Raw genomic sequence first — 20,245 nt, forward strand, 5'->3', positions numbered from 1 at the left:
ACCTCTTTTACCCCGATGTTTTTCTGGAAGCCAATTTTGAATCGGCTTTTTCATAGTACATAATGTTTTTATCAGTTTTCTTTGTCCCACCCACCTCCAGCCCACTGTTCAATTATTAGACTGTCATCATAATTAAACCACTCCCTCTCACTCCTGATGAGTGATTTCAATTTTTTTAAATGACCTAAAATAGCAATATAACCCTGTAGTGGTACAATGATAGTTTAAGCAGCTTCTCTGAATACCCAGCTTCCATTCTTTTAAAAAATTGGTCTTTCATGCCTTTTCTCAAGGAGATATAAAGAAAAGGATATATCTCTGTGAGGGAAAGGGCTAGAGACTTACTTTTTTGAAATGAAAGCTGGAAATTCAGAGCACCTACTTAAACTATTGTTGCAACATTACATCGTTATATTGCTATTTTAGGGCCATTTAAAAAAAATAAAGGGGGTGCTGTGACACCGCTGATGACATTGATGATAGTACCTTCCTTTGAAAATCCTTATGATTTAAGCAGCCTCATATTGATACTGAAGAACATGAGTGATAGAACATAACCCTTTGGCATTCCATTAGACAAATCCCACACAGCTGTTTCTGCTTCTCAGATGGAGAAACTCTTTGTCTGATCAGACAGAAAATACTGAAACTACCAAAGGGCTACTCACTTAACACCAACTTCATATTCCAACTGATGGATTAGAATGGAGTGGTCATCAACTGTGTCAAAGGCCACTGACAGATCTAACAATAGGGTTACTAACTCCAGCTTGGGAAATTTCTACAGATTGGAGGGCAGTGTGAGGGTCTGGGGAGGAGAGGAAGCTCAGTGGGGATGTGATGCCATAGGGGGTTACCGCATTATGTATTCCCAGCAATGTATTAACGAGTTTGAAAACGTTATTAAAAAATACTGTTCGCACTTTCTATGTATTCCCACCGATGTATTAAGAGTTTGAAACTGTTATAAAAAATACTGTTCGCACTTTGGGGGTTACTGCACTTGTATTCCCAGCGATGTATTAAGAGTTTGAAAATGTTATAAAAAATACTGTTCGCACTTTCTATGTATTCCCAGCGATGTATTAAGAGTTTGAAAACGTTATAATAAATACTGTTCGCACTTTGTTTGGCCCCTTTAGCTGTGAAGACGTCTTCCAACCACATTTTCAAACTCTTAATACATCGCTGGGAATACATAATGCGGTAACTGGGTTACCGCATTATGTATTCCCAGCGATGTATTAAGAGTTTGAAAATGTTATAAAAAACATCGCTTTAAAAGGGTTTTTGGATGCCACGGCTAAAAAATGGATGGAAGATGTCTTCACAGCTAAAGGGGCCAAACGGTTACCACACTTTGTATTCCCAGCGATGTATTAAGATTTTGAAAATGTTGTAAAAAACATTGCTTTAAAAGGGTTTTTGGATACCACGGCTTATAAATGGTTGGAAGACGTCTTCACAGCGAAAGGGGCCAAACAAAGTGCGAACAGTATTTTTTATAACGTTTTCAAACTCTTAATACATCGCTGGGAATACAAGTGTGGTAACCCCCAAAGTGTGAACAGTATTTTTTATAACAGTTTCAAACTCTTAATACATCGGTGGGAATATATAGAAAGGGCGAACAGTATTTTTTATAACGTTTTCAAACTCTTAATACATCGCTGGGAATACATAATGCGGTAACCCAAAAACCCTTTTAAAGCAATGTTTTTTATAACATTTTCAAACTCTTAATACATCGCTGGGAATACATAATGTGGTAACCCCATAGTCTCTGCCCTATGAAGCTGCCACTTTCTCCAGGGGAACGGATCTCTATAGTCTGGAGATCAGTTATAATTCCAAGAGAATTCCAGGCCCCGCCTGGAGGTTGGCAACCCTATCTAACAGTATTAACAGGGATGACGGTCCCGTGTCCATTTTAAAAAGACGATCCCGTACCCAGGCCTGAAATTGGATTAAAATGGGCCAGGTAGATGTGTCATCTAGGAACCCCTGGAGCTGCTGTGCCACCACGTGCTCTGTCACCTTCCTCACTTGCTTATAATTGGCCACCTCATCCTTAAGCCAATGAAGGTTTTTAAAAGCAAAGTTCTAATTACTGCCTCCTTTAAAGGTCTAGGGTGGGACCAATGTTCCTATCACTGCTTTGGAAAGTGAGTGCACAGCCAGAGAGCCCCCTGCTCTGTGGTTGCTTGGGTTGAGGAGACACAGCTCAGCACTATGGTAACACTCAGTGGACAGTGGGAGGTGTAGCAGGCTTCCTTCTGCGTTGGCCTGCTGGCTTCTGTCTCTTGGATGACTGCTGCTCACTCCAAGTGAGCAGGTGAATTACAAGGATCAATAATCTCACCTGCTTCAAGAGCCCGATTAGACCAATCACCTGCATCTAATAATTCTGGTCCACAGATATGCATACTGGAAGCATGTGTGAAATGTTTATTTCACAAGCGTTTCAGATATGTAAAGATAGTATCTATGATGTTATTGGCACAGCATCCCCCCCATGCCTGGGCCATTTTGCAAATATCTTCAAGTACTTGAAGGGCGGTCATGTAGAGGATGGTGCCGAGTTGTTTTCTGTTGCTCCAGAAGGTCGGACCGGAACCAACGGGTGGAAATTAAATCAAAAGAGTCAGAAATGCTCAACTGCAACAATTCTATGTTACTATGTAGACACCCCATGTTTTGAATTTATGCCAATAAAGGAGATTGTACTGAAGTCAAAAGCGTTTCCGTCTGGACACTAGGAAGAATTTTCTAACTGTTAGAGTGGCTCCTCAGTGGAACAGGCTTCCTCGAGAGGTGGTAAACTCTCTTTCCCTGGAGGTTTTTAAGAAGAGGCTAGATGGCCATCTGTCAGCAATGCTGACTTTATGACCTTAGGCAGATGATGAGAGGGAAGGCATCTTGGCATGGAGCAGGAGTCACTGGGGGTTTGGGGAGGAGGTAGTTTGGAATTTCCTGTATTGTGCAGGGGGTTGGACTAGATGACCCTGGTGATCCCTTCCAACTCTATGATTCTATTATTCTATGAATATTAAAAGTTTTCTGTATTTTGTCATTATGTTTAAGATTCGAAGAGCCTGTCCTCCCTCTATGTACCTCTCATGTGCTTGTGCAGCCTTTAATTTAGTTCTTTCAACTGTGTATTCTTTCCTCCTTCAGCACTACCGCATCTGTCTCCCCTAACTTTAACAAAATGTGTAGTGAAGCTGAGTGAGGTTGTCCCCTACAGCAAAAGTATCCTCCTGTCAAACCCAAATCAGAGCTAGTGCAATTGTCATGCCCAAAATTATATCTTTAAAAATCATCTGTGAAGGACTTTGTTTTATAGCTCCCAGAGGACAAAAACTAAATTCAGCCACTAGAGGGAGCTGATAATACTGGAACAATATAACCATGCATTGGATTTTTAAGTCATTTTAAATAAGCACATTCTTACCAGGCTGTTACAGTGGAAATATTTTCTGCAATAGTTAAATGGGAGTGCTAACTATCTTAATGCTGTATGGTATATAGCACTATGTAGCAATCATAGTAGTTCTACTATTTTAGAATGTGTGTGTGTGTGTGTGTGTGTGTAAAGTGCAGTCAAGTCGCAGCCGACTTATGGCGACCCCTTATGGGGTTTTCAAGGCAAGAAACTAACAGAGGTGGTTTGCCAGTGCTTTCCTCTGTATAGCAACCCTGGACTTCCTTGGTGGTCCCCCATCCCAATACTAACCAGGGCTGACCCTGCTTAGCTTCTGAGATCTGACAAGATCAGTACATTTTGGAATGTACATTGCACTTTATAGAGTAACATATGCAGGATTTCCCATGCATCCAAAAGAAGGCATTGCTCTTAAGAAGAAGAGTAAGTTTTTATACCCCACTTTCCTCCACCATAAGGAGTCTCAAAGCGGCTTACAATAACCTTCCCTTCCCCCCTTCACAACAGGCACCTTGTGAGGTAGGAGGAGCTGAGAGAGTTATGAGAGAACTGTGACTAGCCCAAGATCACCCAGCAGGTTTCATGTGGAGGAATGGGAAATCAAACCTAGTTCTCCAGATCAGAGTCCACTGCTCATAATTTGGGGGCCCTTTCCTGCACCTTTCTCAGTTCTTTTTACAATAATGTAAAGCAGATTCAAATAAGATGTGACTGTATTGATATAGGATCATTTCCCACTGCATTCTGCATTGCATAATCATATGATTTATTTTATTGCTGTCAATTGCTGTCCAGGGTATATGTATCGTAACTGCACCAAGGAAGGCTGGTCAAAGCGATTCCCTAGAACACACATTGCTTGCAACTATGACCTAAAAGAAGTGAATGCTACTTTAATTTCACAGAGACCACGGGTGAGTTCAAATGTTTAATATCAGAGGAAGCTTTTTCTCAAGATGTATCTTCCCACTGAAATCAAGTACAATCTTTTGGTGGTCCCACCTTGTGTCAGGTCGGTGGCCAACACCACCAGTACTTTTTCAATGATGGACCTCAGATTACGGAATTGACTTATTTCTGGGCTTCATCAGAGGGGAGAACTTGGTGTTTGTAAGTTAGTTGTTCATCCATACTTTCAGTAGTTAGAATGTTTGGTGCTTTGTTGACTGAGGATCCATTGGGGGTTTTTTGCTCATGTTTGTTCAGTAACGTCAGGGTTTTGTTTCTGTTTTTATGTGATTTGCTCGAGAGCACTGCCTGCTGAAAAGCAAGTTTTAAAAAACTTTTTAAATAAATAAAATCTAGGTGACGACAACGATATCGATTGGCTAATGTTCTGTTCTGTCGATAGGTACTTTTGTTTTCAAACCTTTAATCAGGAGAGCTTTGTAATGCTGCATGCAAACACTATTGCCTGCTCCCAAACCCAAGTAATTAAACATGGAAGAACCACCACACATAGGGCACAAGCTTATGGTCTTGGTGGTTTGAATCAACACACTGCTGTATTCTGAGGCATTTGTTTTCAGGGCACCTGCCTTATCCTGACCATTGGTCCATCAAGCTCAGTATTGTCTCCTCTGTGACTCTCTGGACTCTCAGGCAGGGAGTCAGTCTTTCCCGTTGGCTGCTGCTGAAGAATGCTTCCGCACAGAGGTTTCTCTTCACCTTGGCTTCAAAACTGGAGGCTTCCACGTGATGTTGCTCTGTAATTGGCCTGCATGCTGACATGCCATGTGGAAGGAATGGGGCATATTTAGAATCATAGAGTTGGAAGGGACCACCAGGGTCATCTAGTCTAACCCCCTGCACAATGCAGGAAATTCACAACTACCTCCTCCACACACACCCAGTGACCCCTACTCCCTGCCCAGAAGATGGCCAAGATGCCCTCCCTCTCATGAACTGCCTAAGGTCATAGAATCAGCATTGCTGGCAGCTGGCCATCTAGCCTTTGCTTAAAAACCTCCAGGGAAGGAGCACTTACCACCTCCCAGGGAAGCCTGTTCCACTGAGGAGCCGCTCTGTTAAAATTTTTTCCTAATGTCTAGGTGGACATTAATCAATCAAAATGTCTTTTGATTTAATTTCAACCCGTTGGTTCTGGTCCAACTTTCTGGGGCAACAGAAAACCACTCGGCACCATCCTCTATATGACAGCCCTTCAGATACTTAAAGATGGTTATCATATCCCCTCTTAGTCTTCTCCTCTTCAGGCTAAACATACCCAGCTCCTCATAGGACTTGGTCTCCAGACCCCTCACCATCTTTGTTGCCCTCCTCTGGACACGTTCTAGCTTGTCTACATCTTTCTTAAATTGTGGTGCCCAAAACTGCTCCGCAAAAGTCCATGCCATTTGCTGTGGTCAGTCTCTTGTGAACACCATGCTTCCAGCGTTCCACCCCCCCCCATCATGCCACTGGAGGGCTTTTAATTTTTTTTAAATCAGTAATTTCTATAGTGTTATTCTGCTGTTGTACTATGGCTCTATTACAATCTATTGCCACTTATCTATTTCAAATATTCATCTAATTGTTATGGGGTATACTATAGTGAGAGCATGAAGAAAAGAACAAAAAAAAGAGGTGGTGAGTTGTCATAGCGGCCATTATGACCATGTCCCAGAGAGCCAATGCAAAGTTGCTGCTGAACACATGTGGAAGGGAAAAGGTGGAAAAAGGATGGAGGAAAGTGGGCAGAAAACACTCCCATGTGTGGAAGCTTCACCCCCAATTCGCATACCTCTGCATTTACAGTAGTGATAAAAGCAATGCAGTTAATCATTATTGTGTGGAAGCATCCCAAGATCCTTCCACTACATTTAGAATGCCAGGTCCACCTTTCCTATGGTTGGTTACTTAAGAACATAAGAAAAGCCATGCTGGATCAGACCAAGCCCTATCAAGTCCAGCAGTCTGTTCACACAGTGGCCAACCAGGTGCCTCTAGGAAGCCCACTTTGCTGTGGCCACTTTGCTGTTTACCCCAAGCTCCAGGCCATTGATGAACCAGTTGAAAAGCACCGGTCCAAACACAGATCCCTGAGGAACCCCATTGCTCACATCCCTCCATTGTGAGAACTGACCATTGATTCCTACCCTCTGCTTCTTTTTTTAAAGCCATCTCTCAATCCATAAGAGGTCTTGTCCTCTTATCCCATGACTATAAAGTTTGCTTAGTGGTCTTTGGTGGAGGACTTTGTCAAAAGCCTTTTGGAAATTCAAATACACAATGTCCACAGGCTCATTCCTGTCCACATGCTTACTAACACTTTAAAAAAACTCTAAAAGGTTAGAAAAGAGCAAGAGTCCAGTAGCACCTTAAAGACTAACAAAAATATTTTCTGGCAGGGTATGAGCTTTCGTGAGCCACAGCTCACTTCTTCAGAAATAGCTAGAATGGGAATCCATCTGTCTTTAAGTAGAGGAGAGTGAATTCAGACAAGCATTAGTATGTAAATGTTAACAGTATGTAAATGTGAATAGCAGGCGTGATGGGATTAGGTGTGGTATGCAGAAGAGTCTGTGATGTCCAGGGGAGAGATGGGTGTGGAGAAATCAGCATTGGTAATGAGCCATGAATGGAAGGTCTTTATTCAGCCCAGGTAAATGCATTGTCTTTAGTTTGAATATCAACTGTAATTCAGCAGTTTCTCTTTCCAATCTCCCTTTGAAATTCCTTTGTAAGAGAACTGCTACTCTGAAATCTGCAACAGAATGTCTTGGAAGGTTGAAATGTTCTCCCACTGGTTTTTGAATATTGTGGTTTCTGATGTCAGACTTAAGTCCATTTAATCTTTGTCTAAGAGACTGACCTGTTTGTCCAATGTAGATTGTGGAAGGGCATTGCTGGCATGTGATGGCATAAATCACATTAGAAGATGAGCAGGAGTATGAACCTGAGATAGTATGGCTGACATTGGTCTAAAACAGCGGTTCTCAACCTGTGGGTCGCGACCCCTTTGGGGGTCGAACGACCCTTTCACAGGGGTCGCCTAAGACCAGGGGTCGGCGAATCGCTCTTTGGCCCCTCGAGTGCAGGCACATGTGGGGGGGTCGGTCGACTCGAGACGATTGCTGGTCGAGACGGGGGGGGGACGAGACGAATACCAGCACGGCAGTACCGAAAGGTTACCAAAAGGTTTCCGAAAGGGGGCAGAAGAGAGTCTGCGCAGGAGGGCGGGAGAGAGTCTGCGCAGGAGGCGCTAGCGTGTTGAAGGAACAACCACGTGCTGCTGATGCTGGCGGGCCTGCTTTGGGGAGCGCCAGAGCTGGAGCCGCGCAGAACCGCCCGCAGCTCTGGCGCCTCCCTCTCCCAGCGTGCTCCCCCCTCCACCGGCCAGCTGATGGGCGGGCTGTTTGGCCTCTCCCCGGGGACCCGGCTGGCTGGCCAGCCAGGGGGCCGGGGAACGTCGCGGCCGCTGCAGCGCCCTGTTGGCCGGGCGTGGTCTGCCCAGGCCGGTTCTCCCGCTCGCCAGCTGACGAGCGGGCCTGTCGGCGGTTGTGGGGGCTTCTGGCCCGCCCCCCCGGATGCTGGGAGGAGGCTCTAGCCGGCTGCCATTCACCGCCTCTCCCGACTGCTCTCCTGGTGAGTGGAGGCTCGAGGGCTCTTCCCTGTTCCCCTGCCTGGGGCGCTGGGGTCGGGGTTGGTCCTGGGCTCGGGAGCCCAGGCGGGAGGGCGACCCGGGACAGGGGGTTATTGGCCATTTATGAATGGGAGGTTTTGCCTTGGATTTGCCACTCAGATGCACATTTTCCCCAGCCAAATTCTCCAAACTCTGCATGGGGGGTTATTGGCCATTTATGAATGGGAGGTTTTGCCTTGGATTTGCCACTCAGATGCACATTTTCCCCATCCAGATTCTCAAAACTCAACAATAAGCCCCCCTGCAGAGTTTTGAGAATGCAGATGGGGAAAATGTGCATCTAGAGAGCGGCAAATCCAAGGCAAAACCTCCCGTGCATGAATGGTTGTTAAAAGGCGTTGAGGAAAGGGGGGGATAAATGATCCAAGTCAGCGTGTGTATTATTAAGTTTAGTTAGTTAATAAACAGTGTACCTGTAAAATTACAGGTATGAAGTAGCAACGAAAATAATTTTATGGTTGGGGGTCACCACAACATGAGGAACTGTATTCAAGGATCGCGGCATTAGGAAGGTTGAGAACCACTGGTCTAAAAGGTTAGTGAGACAGGACTTACCATTGCAGAAGCCATGTTGGTTTTTGCTCAGCATGGCATGCCCTTCTATATGCTTGACAATCTATATCTTTAATAATGCTTTCCATCAGTTTACCTGGAACAGATGTTAAGCTAACTGGCCTGTAATTTCCTGGGTTCCCCCTGGAACCCATTTTATAAATGGGTGTTACATTGGCCATTCTCCAGTCCTCTGGTACAGAGGCTGATCTAAGGGCATGTTACATATCATTGTTAGAAGTTCAGCCATTTCCCATTTGAGTTCTTGAAGAACTCTAGGATGGATACCGTCTGGTCCCTGTGACTTGTTAGTTTGCAGTTTGTCTAGACGTTCTAGGACTTCCTGCCTTGTTACCACTATTTGCCTCAGTTCCTCATTTTCCCCTCCCCAAAACATCTGTTCTGGAAAAGGTATCTGCCCTTTATGTTCAACAGTGAAGACAGATGAAAAGAATTCATTTAGTTTCTCAGTAGTTGATTTCCTTTACTCTCATCGTCATCCAATGGTCCCACTGCTTCCCCATCTGGTTTCCTGCTCCTAATGTACTTACAAAAAAATCTTATTGTTGGTCTTGATGTGTTTAGCGATATGTCTCTCAAAATCAATTGTTTTGCATCTCTAATCTCTAATTTGTTTATTTGGCAGACAGCATTACAGTGACCTGGAAAACCAAGGAAACTAGCAGCACCTGGTGACAGAACATAGTATTGTCCAATCAGAACATAGTATTGTCCAATTAATTTATGGTAGTGGCAGCTTTAGAAGAAATAATGGCATTACATGTTGTAAAACAACATTGGTGACCACAAGTTGATGAACTGGGTGAATTGCTAGCATGAACACGATTCCGTCTGAACTAAGTGCTTTTGGATGTCTTTTCACAGCAATCTTATATTATGAAGTTAAATATCGTGTACACAGTTGGATACAGTTTCTCCCTGGTGGCTCTGACAGTTGCCTTAGGCATTTTGGCTTCTTTCAGGTGAGGAAAAATTCTTCATCCTTTCTTTCATTTGTTCTCATTCCCTGGTTATTCCTTTAATAGTCTAAATTAGGGATGTGCATATCGATATACCCGAACCGAAAATAAACCCAAAATTAGCTGTTTCGGCAATATTTGGTTTTCGGATCGACCGAATACCAAAACCTGGGAATCTGCTCAAAGTCAAATAGGCAATTCCTGGGAAAGCTGAATAATTAATATATAATTCCTTAATCTTCAAAATACATTGGCATGAAATCTCCCCTCCCGCGCCCCCCTTTCCATCAAGACATCCTTCCTCCTGTAAATCATTGTTGTTCTTTGGGCCATTCTCACCATGGGTAGGCAAGAACTTTTTCTCCTTCCCCTTCCCTCTGCCCCTTCAAACGCTACCCATGGAGGCTGGGGGGAATCTCAAGAATCACATGGAACTGCAATATGGGATTCTGCAATAGGAGGGGGAATCAGCAGGAGTCCCCCTTCTGTTAGTGGAGACACCCTTTAATTAGCAGATGACTTCAGAGCCAATGCTGTGTTTTGTGGATTGTTATTCTGTGTAAGTTTTTAAATATATTGAAGAAATAGCAAGAAGTCATCTTAAGAGATAGGAATCAAATAAGGAACTCTTTGTGTCCTTAAAAAGCGTGTCAGTATTCTTAGTTAAAACAGTTTCCATTCCTTTCTTTTTTGACAAAAGCTTTCACGTTGATAGCAAATATAGACACTTATCACTAGTCAAAATACTATTTCAAATGTATAGCTTGAAAAACAATGCCTATGCTTATTGTGAAACATGTGATGGTCTTTACATGACTTTGAAATCGGATGGACAGGAGAACCATGTATGCCATCATAAGAACATTGGAGGAAAGGTGGGCTCAAGATGCTATAGACAGAGATAATGGCCAGGCCCAAATGTTGTTAGTTTAACTGATCTTATAGATAATGTGACAATTGGTTCATAGTAATGGGTAACAACTTTTGGAATCTCTCAATTTTTATCATGATATTAACTTGTAATCAGATTAGGCACTAGCATGAGATCATTGTTGATGGAGGTACTTAAGAGTACTTAAGGGTTCAGTCTGACTTGAAGGGCAAAGAAGAGCACCTCCTGTGCATGCAGAGAGTCCCAGGTTTAATCTCTGGCAGCTCCAGTTAAAGGGTCTTGGCTGGCTAAGCCTAAAACCCTGGAGATCAGCTTCCAGTTAAAGTAAAAAATCTTAAACTGTTGGAAACCAATATTGGGCTAGCTTTGGATCCTTGTATTGGGCAAATGCGTGTGTTCATATGAATGATGAGATAACTGAGAAATTCCCAGTTTAGAGACCGGCACTGTTTTTTGTTTTTGGAGCACAGAAGACTTCGCTGTACAAGGAATTACATCCATATGCATCTGTTTGCATCATTCATTTTGAGAGCCATGGCAAATTTCATCAAAGATGCTGTCCTGTCTGAAGAGATTGATGATGCTGCCTACTGTGGATTATTCATGGTAAGGAAGGGGAGTCTGGAAACAGCTTTAGGGAAAAAAAAGACTGAACATGATCCTAGGTGGATACATTCCATTCGTTCATGAAGAACTGAACCAAATAACCATAGTAAAGGCCTAGTCTACCACCCCCCCCAAGTCTGAGTGAACTGAGTTCATAGTTGATTGTTAATTGCTGGTTTTCACAGAACACTGCCACTCTTGTAAGCGCTCTCCTTAATCCCACTGGTATCCTAGATAAGATCACAGCATCTTCCGCATAAAGCAAAACAGAGATGTGCCTATTCGCCAGTTTAGGTGGATGAAGTTCTGGTGCATTAAGGGAACTAACCAAGTTGTTTATATAGAAGGTGAAAAGCATAGGAGCAAGAAGACAACCCTGTCTAACTCCTCTATAGGTGTTTATAGGATCAGTGAGATGCCCATTTCTGGTACACCTAACTCTTAGCACCATCTGCTCATGAAGGGCACGCATCAGCAACAAGAGCCTTCTATCTACATTTGAGGATTCTAGCTTGGACAAACTGAGCTCATATATCCAGTCCTCTTTGTTTTAGGATCGCCAGCTCCCCCTTGGCCACTGGTGGAGGATGGGGTTAGGGTTGCTAGATCCAGGCCGGGAAGCTCCAGGAGATTTGGGGATGGAGCCTGGGGAGGACAGGGCCCCCAGTGAGGTACAATGCCATAGAGTTCACCCTCCAAAGTATCCATCATCTCCAGGAGAACTGATATCTGTACTCTGGAGATGAGCTGTAATTCCAGGGTATCTCCAGGTCCCACCTGGAGGCTGGCATCCCTACTTTGATTTATAAGGACAATTACAAGTGTATGTGTGTGTGTGTGTGGGGGGGGGGAATGGCCAAACTAATCAAATGAAACTAACACAGGGCCATACAAAGTAAAATAAATTAAAACACTAAACAGATTTAAACACAATTCTGGTTGACTGTCATGTGATGTAATGTGATGTCGTGAACCTGTTCCACAGAATGAATCAAGCTACATTATTCAAAACTTGCTGATTTTATAAGGAAGTAAATGTGAATCTGGGAGAAACTGTAAAATTTGTAAATGTGGGTATTGTTCGTGACTTACAAGAATGCATTTTATTTCAGATCTATTGACAATCTTGTAAGAAAATTAGGATTTGTGCTTGTGATGAAGTCTGTGTAAGAGACAGAATGAGAGAGATAAGTCATATGTCATATTCTCTTTTTATTTCTTCAGGTAAGATGTAAGATTGCCATGGTCTTCTTCCATTTTTGTATTATGTCTAACTACAGTTGGCTTCTCATGGAAGGGCTGTACCTTCAGACTTTGCTAGTGATTTCTTTCTTCACAGAAAGAAAGTACTTCTGGTGGTTTGTGGTTTTGGGATGGGGTAAGGACAACTTTTGTTTTCAATCAAAATATTCAGTTTGCTTGTGACTTCTTTTGCATGAGTAAGGACTAATGAAAAAAATTAACTCACCACCACAGGCACCCCAATCCTGTTTGTTACGACATGGGCCCTAGTCAGAGAATTCCATGAAAATATTGGGTAAGCCACAATTTTATTAACTTTTCCCCACATTTTATACTGAGAAAACAAGTGTTGCCTCATCTGTGTGTTTACTAATAAGCTTTTTACAGTTGGTTTCAAACAGCTGTAATCTTATTATCCTGCAATATGTAGAGTTTTTGAGACAAAAATATAATTATGAAATTAGATGAATGATATGAACACATACATGCTTTTGTTCTCCTTGCTCAGTTTCAAATCTGCTTAACTATCATAACTCTTAGTCAGAGAATCCTAAGGACTGTTCTGAAGGAGCATTAAGAGAACTAACATTCCCAGTACTCAAGATCGTCACCAAAATGCAGTTGACAAGGATCAACAGCATGGGTTGGATACTATGAGCTTTTTTCACTGTGGTAGGAAGGACCTCTTTTGACCATGGTGAAGTCTATGCCAGGGATTGTAGAAGCGTGGAAAGGGATTGTAGTGAGGAAGGGAATCTAGTGAGATCATTCCACCTCTCTATCTAGCACTAGCAGAAAAACTGGCAGGATCCAGCCTCATGTCAATACATCTGGTTTCAGACCACATTTCCATCACCAGCCATGTGAGTTTTAAGTCTGGAAGTAGCTTTACAAAAGTGATTCTCATCTGAACACCACAGAAACAAGACCTTTTAAAAAGCCCTCCCAGACCATGAACCCTCTGAATTCAAATTGCACTTGCAGATGTATAACTGCAGTTCTTATGCTTTTCAGAGGGATAGTCATGTTATTCTGTTGTAGCATCTTGACAATTCACACATTTATTGTTGCATAAGTCTTTGTAGTATGATATTTTTCCCATTCACCAGGTGGAACTGTTAGCACAAATGTCATCAGTCACTAAAAAGAACAAGAAAAAAAAACTGGATTAAGAGCCTCAGGTCAAAAGATGAAAGGTGAAATTTGGGCTCAAGAACTATATGAGAATAAGACTTCAGAAGTAATCATGCCTTAGGCTAGTCATATACGTATTTTATAGTAAAGACTTCAGAGAGTTGATGAGACCACAGGAGAAAAGCGAAGCAGAGACATAAATGACATGTTTTTATATCTTCATAGCAATCCTTTCAGGTAAATCACGATGGGTAGCCGTGCTAGTCTGTCACTAGCAGTAGAAAAGAGCAGGAGTCCAGTAGCACCTTAAGGTAAAAAAAAGGTAAAGGTCCCCTGTGCAAGCACCGAGTCATTCCTGACCCATGGGGTGACGTCTCATCCCGACGTTTCCAAGTCAGACTTTGTTTGCGGGGTGGTTTGCCAGTGCCTTCCCCAGTCATCTTCCCTTTACCCCCAGCAAGCTGGGTACTCATTTCACCGACCTGGGAAGGATGGAAGGCTGAGTCAACCTTGAGCCGGCTACCTAAAACCGACTTCCATTGGGATCGAACTCAGGTCGTGAGCAGAGCTTTTGACTGCAGTACTGCAGCTTAACACTCTGCGCCACTGGGCTCCTAGCACCTTAAAGACTAACAAAATTTCTGGCAGGGTATGAGCTTTCGTGAGGTCATACCCTGCCAGAAATTTTGTTAGTCTTTAAGATGCTACTGGACTCCTACTCTTTTCTACTTCAGGTAAAGTTTGAGAAACAGTCACTAGTGGTTATGGAAGGATTTGGACCCAGATTTTCCAAGTCTAAGACTCTGTCTGTGATCTTATAATAGGGACAATCTCTGGGTGACTCACAGCTGAATGGGTGAACTGAAGTGGCTGATGCAGCTCTGACAGTGAAGTTTGATCTATGGTGTCATTTTCACACATGCAAATTATTATAGTATTGCAGTGATCATGACAAAGATGAATGTGCACGTGTGAATCAGCCTTTAGACATAAATTGTTTACATTTTCCCAAATGTTTCTGACCAGTATTTTTAATACAAATCTCCAAGGTGACTAACAAAAAAAAAAATCGCGTAAAAACCAAAAATGCACATTGAAAGCACATTAAAAAAATTGTAGCAACAAGGCTACTGAAACACTAGGCCATAGCCTAAAAGATCTGTGAGGAATATGACCTTGTGCTGCAGCACCCACCAATTTTTTTTCCTGAGGGATCAGTGGCTGCTCAAGAACAGCATAGGGGGTAAATAAGGTCTGCAGTGTGAGTTGGCAATCAGCAGAATTGTCCCACTCCTCCAATGACAGAAGTGCCTCCATCACTGGTTGGACATAAGTCTGTAAAAACCAAATATAACGCACAGTTGCAGCACTTAGTGGCGGGTTGAAAACAACCACGGCATTCCAAAAACTCTTTGGCAGAGAGAACTGCCTTGGCTCACAACTTAAAAACTAGGATGCGCCAAGAGACCCTCCCTAGGAAGAAATATTCATAATTCCTTGGGACACAACCTTTGGTGAAGCCACCCAGAATGGGGACTCCAGGGAGGATCTTAAGGCGAGGGAAGAAAATATGGGGCAGTAGTTTGTCATGCAGAACAGTGTAGAAAACAGAAGTGCGAATGGTCCTTACATATGATTCCTTACTTCCACTGTATCATATGACTAGGGACTTGAAAATGTCTTGAGCTCTTCTGGAATCATGACCCTTCTCATAACAATATACAACAGGAACTTATTCTTCTGCTTTCCCTGCTTGTAATGAACAATTTAGTTTCCTCTGAGTTATCTGCCACTGGTATAACTAGGGTTGCCAGCTCCAGGTTGGGAAATACCTGGAGATTTTGGGAATGGAGCCTGGGGAGGGCGGGGTTTGGAGAGGGGGGACTTCAATGCCATAGAGTCCAATTGCCAAAGCAGCTATTTTCTCCAGGGGAACTGATCTCTGTCGCCTGGAGATCAGTTGGGGAGATCTGCAGCTACCACCTGGAAATTAGTTGCCTGGAGATTAGTTGGTAACCCTAGGTATAACTTCCAAATAATTTTCAAAAACATGGTCAAGCTGTATCTGGGGGGCATTTTGCTCTGGGATAATAAACAGATTTTAAAATTTCTAACACCATGAAATCATGTCAACAGGTACTATAATTCTGTTACCCTTCAATGATCAAAACTTCACTAATTTTGCTGTCTTTACAGATGTTGGGATACTAATCCAACAAACATCTGGTGGATCATTCGAGGCCCTGTTTTGGTATCTATTGTTGTAAGTAAATTTCACAACTGCTTTCTGTACTGTAGGTTGAAATGTGGAAAATGCCAAAAAATGCATTTTTAAAATATAATACCAACTTGTTATTTTTGCAGATAAATTTCGTTCTCTTTATCAATACTTTAAGAATTTTAATGGGAAAGCTTAGATGGCCAGACGGAAGGGGTAATGATGCAAATCAATATAAGTAAGTTAACTTCTTTACACAAGTACAAAAAAGCCTACAGTGTGTTACAGATAAACTCTCTTCTGCTCGGTTTGGAATGGTCTCAGCATTAATAGGTTTTCTGGAAAAATGCTTGGGGAAAAGCTCACCTTTTCCCGAGGGTTTACCTGCAGCTTGTTTTGTTGGCACACATGCGCTGATAGCAGCAAGTACACACATGTTCCCCCAGGAACAGTAGTGAAGAAAATGGGTTCCTTTGCAATATTTATTGTTTATAATTTTGAGTCTTAAAAAAAAAACCAAACAAGCGGTGTTGTACTGTTGCAGAAGTGCGAACTATAGACACAGGATGAAAATTTGTTTCTTCCCCGGAAGCAGGGGTGGTAATCTTGTTTTTATTGGGTTTTTTTTTCCAACTAACTGTATTTTCCTAACAACACCTATCAGGGAGTAAGCCCCATCAAATAGATGTGAGTAGCATTCTGAGTAGACCTGCTTACAATTGCTTTCTGAGATGTCTCTTTCATGCTGAAACACTGGGCGCTTCTCCTGCCTTCTGTGGCAGGACAAGCATATTAGCAATGCAGGAATACTATGTAAAGATGTTTGGAGGGGAAAGAGAGAACAAGGGGTGGACTTGAGGGCCAACTTTCTTATAACTTCTGGTGGCTCCACCAAAATACATAGCAAGGAGGGCTGATTTGGAGAGGCAGCTATGCTCTGCCTTGCATTTGCTGCTGCCCTTGAAACTGTTGAACTGTCCTCTGCTTGAGCGGCTGTTGCTGCAACCTGAAATAAGGTCTCACTATACATTGAGGGTAACATGACACTCGCCCTCTGTCGACATCCCTTTTCTGTTCTTCCTCCTAGGAGACTTGCAAAATCAACACTCATCCTCATCCCTCTTTTTGGAGTCCATTATATCATCTGTGCTTTTTTCCCGGATGATGCCAGCAGCAGCATCCTGGAGATTCAGATTCTGTTTGAACTAGCCCTAGGATCTTTCCAGGTAATTCTCGTATTGAAAGCTTTGCAACACTTTCAGAGTCAAAAGCTCTTGCTCTTCTTTCTCAATGAATGTAGAGTCAGTGAAGGAAACTGCACATTCTTGAAGGGTGAGGACTTTTCTTCTGGCATGGGTGTTCACAACAAAAATGTAGTGGAACACAACAATATCAATTACATGTAACCATAAGGTCACACAGGATGCTCTAGGAATGAAGCACTGGCTGAATTAGAAGTCTTATCCTGAAGATAAAGGTAATTAAAAGCACATCACCTTAAAGCAAGGTGCACAGCAAACGCCCACCCCCCATGTGATGTACCCCCTGGCTTCCACCACGGGTTTGGTGGCTTAGTGGACATTGCTGAACTTCATACCCCAATGGACTGTGGCTCTGAGCAGGGGTCAACTCAGCAGTGTCAGGGCAACTGGGTGTCCATGAAGCAGGACCACAAGAGGTGGATGGCTGGTCTTAGGCAAGCTGCTGAGAGGCACAGACACCCAGGACCCTTTTCTCTTAAAATGCTAACCACAATGCAGGGAGCCAGGTTTCAAATAGTGCAACTGAGTGGAGGTTGAAGGGCTAAACCCCGCTTCTCTTCATTGCATGGCTCTGAAGATTAAGGCTGCATGAAATGATGGTCTTCCTCTAGTCTGAGTCCTAGGTACTAACAAATCTTCAGCATCCCAAACCCTGAAACTCATGGGGCAAGGCCTGGTGATGTCATGGGGTGGGGCCTGGTGATATCACAGTGCTTCCCAGGTAGTTCCATTCAAGCTCAGTTCTGGCCCATGTAGCTTGAGTTGTGCACCCCTGCTTTAAAAGGATAGAATGATGCGGAAAAAAATTCAGAAATACACATTAGGGCGAGGCATGCAAATCTTCTCATAAGAATTCTGATTAGTTAACAGCCCAGAAATTCCATTGTTCTCAAAGCACCTTATGGGATCAGCAGCCTAACTAGGACCTGTTTCATCTTGTTTCATATTACTTTTCTGGAAGAGCGCCCAGTGTTGCAAGAAGAGTCTGTGGGGTGGGGAACGCTGCATCCTTTAACAGAACTAGTATTATTCAGCAAACTGTATCATTTCCCACAGGAAGACAGCCTTGTGTTGTTTCTCTGTTGGTGCTAATACAACGCAGCAGTGACCAGGTCTTCCACACAGCACATTTCTCTGGCAGTTTAAAGAAATTGTGATTGAATAGTGTTCTATTGATATACTATTATGCCAATATATGTATCAGATTCTCTGAATTACTGAATTTAAAAAAACTTTTTAAAACTTTAAACTTTTTTGTAAAGTCTGTAGCTCCTTTACTTGTGGAAATATACAGCTTTTCCCCTTATATCTTTGCAGCAGAAGGGAACCTGATACACATATTGGTATATTGATGGAATGGTATTCAATTGCCAGTTGAAAGGAAAAGAAAAAATGCCCCGTGACAGGGAGTGGAAATGGCTGTTGTGGGGGAAATGGCTGCAATGTGGGTGGGACCTGGAAAACATGAACCTGCCCACCCACGCAGCAGCCATCCAGGCCTTGTTGTGATCTTTCCCAAAACTTCAGAGTAAAGCAGGTTTGGGAAAGATAGGAGAGAAGTTGTGGGAAACCCCAGGACTTACAAGAATGCATCCCGATACTGTGTGGAAGCAGGGGGGAAATTTCCTAGAGCATCAAACTTGGGGCAAATAACCCCTGTGGAAACACCCACCAAGTATAAGCCACTTGGTCTTTGGAAGCAACTGGCATTCAACCAACGAACAACACTCTGTCTATGTTTTGAGCTTCCATGGTTATTCTGGAATCCAATTAGCTATTTTCAATTGTATATCTGGCAATATGTCTCTGCTTTGTTTCAGGGTTTTATTGTGGCTGTGATTTATTGCTTTCTTAATGGGGAGGTAAGTTTCCCACAAACACAAATTTACTAAAACCAAAGGTGTTCTCCCCCATTTTATCAATAACTTGCCATCTCAACCATGCCAGGTTTTTTCTTACACTATGGCTAAGCCACTGGGGCTGATTTGCATATGGTCCTTATAATGAGGGAAGAAATATGACTGAGCCTCCCCCCCTTCTTACTCCAGAGGAAGGGAGTAGTAAGCCTTATGAATCAGACCGAATAAAAATGAGTTCTTGGCTGAGGCCCATTGGGTCTGGTGGCATACTACACAAAAAATCCCATGACATGTTTCAGGGTTCTTTGGTAGTGTTGCCACTAATTTTATAGTCTGTAGACTTAAAAGCAGTATATAAAAATAACAGGTGAGATTTTCCTGGAAATCAAGGTAAGTGTTAGAAAAAGCTGAATTGTCCTGAGGGTAGTAAAAAGGTGGCAGTGGTATACTTTAGAGAAGTACATATTAAAAGAAAGGGCTAATGCACAATATGGGTTGCCTACTGTGGTGCCAATCAATACCCACAGATGGGGGTCTAACACATCATGCTCACAATTAGTTGTGTGGCACTGGTTGGAGGGGAAATATAAAATATGTTGTTTCTCTGTTTTGTGGTCCATGTGGAGGTTCAGAGGGGTGGGAGCCCCTTCAAGGTACTTCCTAACCCACTGATCCTGCTGATAGGGAGGGGAGGAGGCTCTGCCTTCACCTGTGTCCTACTCCTCCCTTAGCTCAACTTCTCATGCCCTGGGAGAGGAGTCAGCCTGATGTTGTCCTCCTTGGCCCTGGTTGGAAGGGCTTATATAGTTCTAGGCAGGCTCTACAGGCCCTGCCACTGCCCACTGCCCCCATGAGGCTTCCATGCCTTGCAGGAGTCCCGTTTCCATAGAGATCCTCTCCAAGGCACGTGGCCTAGCCTTTGTTGCCCTGCTGTTAATCTTGGGCTTCCCTAGTGCTCCCATTTTGGTCATGTCATGAGACGACAAGAGTCACTGGAAAAGACAGTCATGCAAGGAAAAGTTGAGGGCAGCAGGAAAAGAGGAAGACCCAACAAGAGATGGATTGACTCAATAAAGGAAGCCACAGTCTTCAGTTTGCAAGATCTGAACAAGGCTGTCAAAGATAGGACATTTTGGAGGACTTTCATTCATAGGGTTGCCATGAGTCGGAAGCGACTTGACGGCACTTAACACACACACAGTGCTCCCTGGTGGCATTTTGGCCTTGCATTGTCCTGGCTCCTGTTAGCCATATGCAGCTTCTGAGGTGGCCCTGCTGACCAGCTGAATCATGCTGTTATTGATGAGGCTGGAGGTACTTGGGTGACCAACTCCATACAGCTCACACCCCCAGAATCTGGCTGCCCCTCTAGCAAATCCTTTGGCTCTTCTTAGGAGTTCTGTGTGCCTG

At 43.3% G+C, this 20,245-nt stretch overlaps 1 protein-coding gene across 1 annotated transcript in view; it reads left to right on the top strand.

The window, feature by feature from the left end:
- The window catches only part of SCTR (secretin receptor), a 29,507-nt gene that overhangs the window by 9,054 nt on the left and 208 nt on the right, over window positions 1-20,245 (top strand). The window contains exons 4-12 of the mRNA XM_056861160.1: window positions 4,241-4,359; window positions 9,528-9,625; window positions 10,985-11,120; window positions 12,345-12,498; window positions 12,597-12,657; window positions 15,693-15,759; window positions 15,861-15,952; window positions 16,802-16,940; window positions 18,797-18,838. Coding sequence (XP_056717138.1) covers window positions 4,241-4,359; window positions 9,528-9,625; window positions 10,985-11,120; window positions 12,345-12,498; window positions 12,597-12,657; window positions 15,693-15,759; window positions 15,861-15,952; window positions 16,802-16,940; window positions 18,797-18,838 — 908 coding nt within the window. The remainder of the gene's footprint in view (window positions 1-4,240; window positions 4,360-9,527; window positions 9,626-10,984; window positions 11,121-12,344; window positions 12,499-12,596; window positions 12,658-15,692; window positions 15,760-15,860; window positions 15,953-16,801; window positions 16,941-18,796; window positions 18,839-20,245) is intronic.

Source organism: Euleptes europaea, chromosome 15 (assembly GCF_029931775.1).
Source record: "Euleptes europaea isolate rEulEur1 chromosome 15, rEulEur1.hap1, whole genome shotgun sequence".
Lineage (NCBI taxonomy): Eukaryota > Metazoa > Chordata > Lepidosauria > Squamata > Sphaerodactylidae > Euleptes > Euleptes europaea.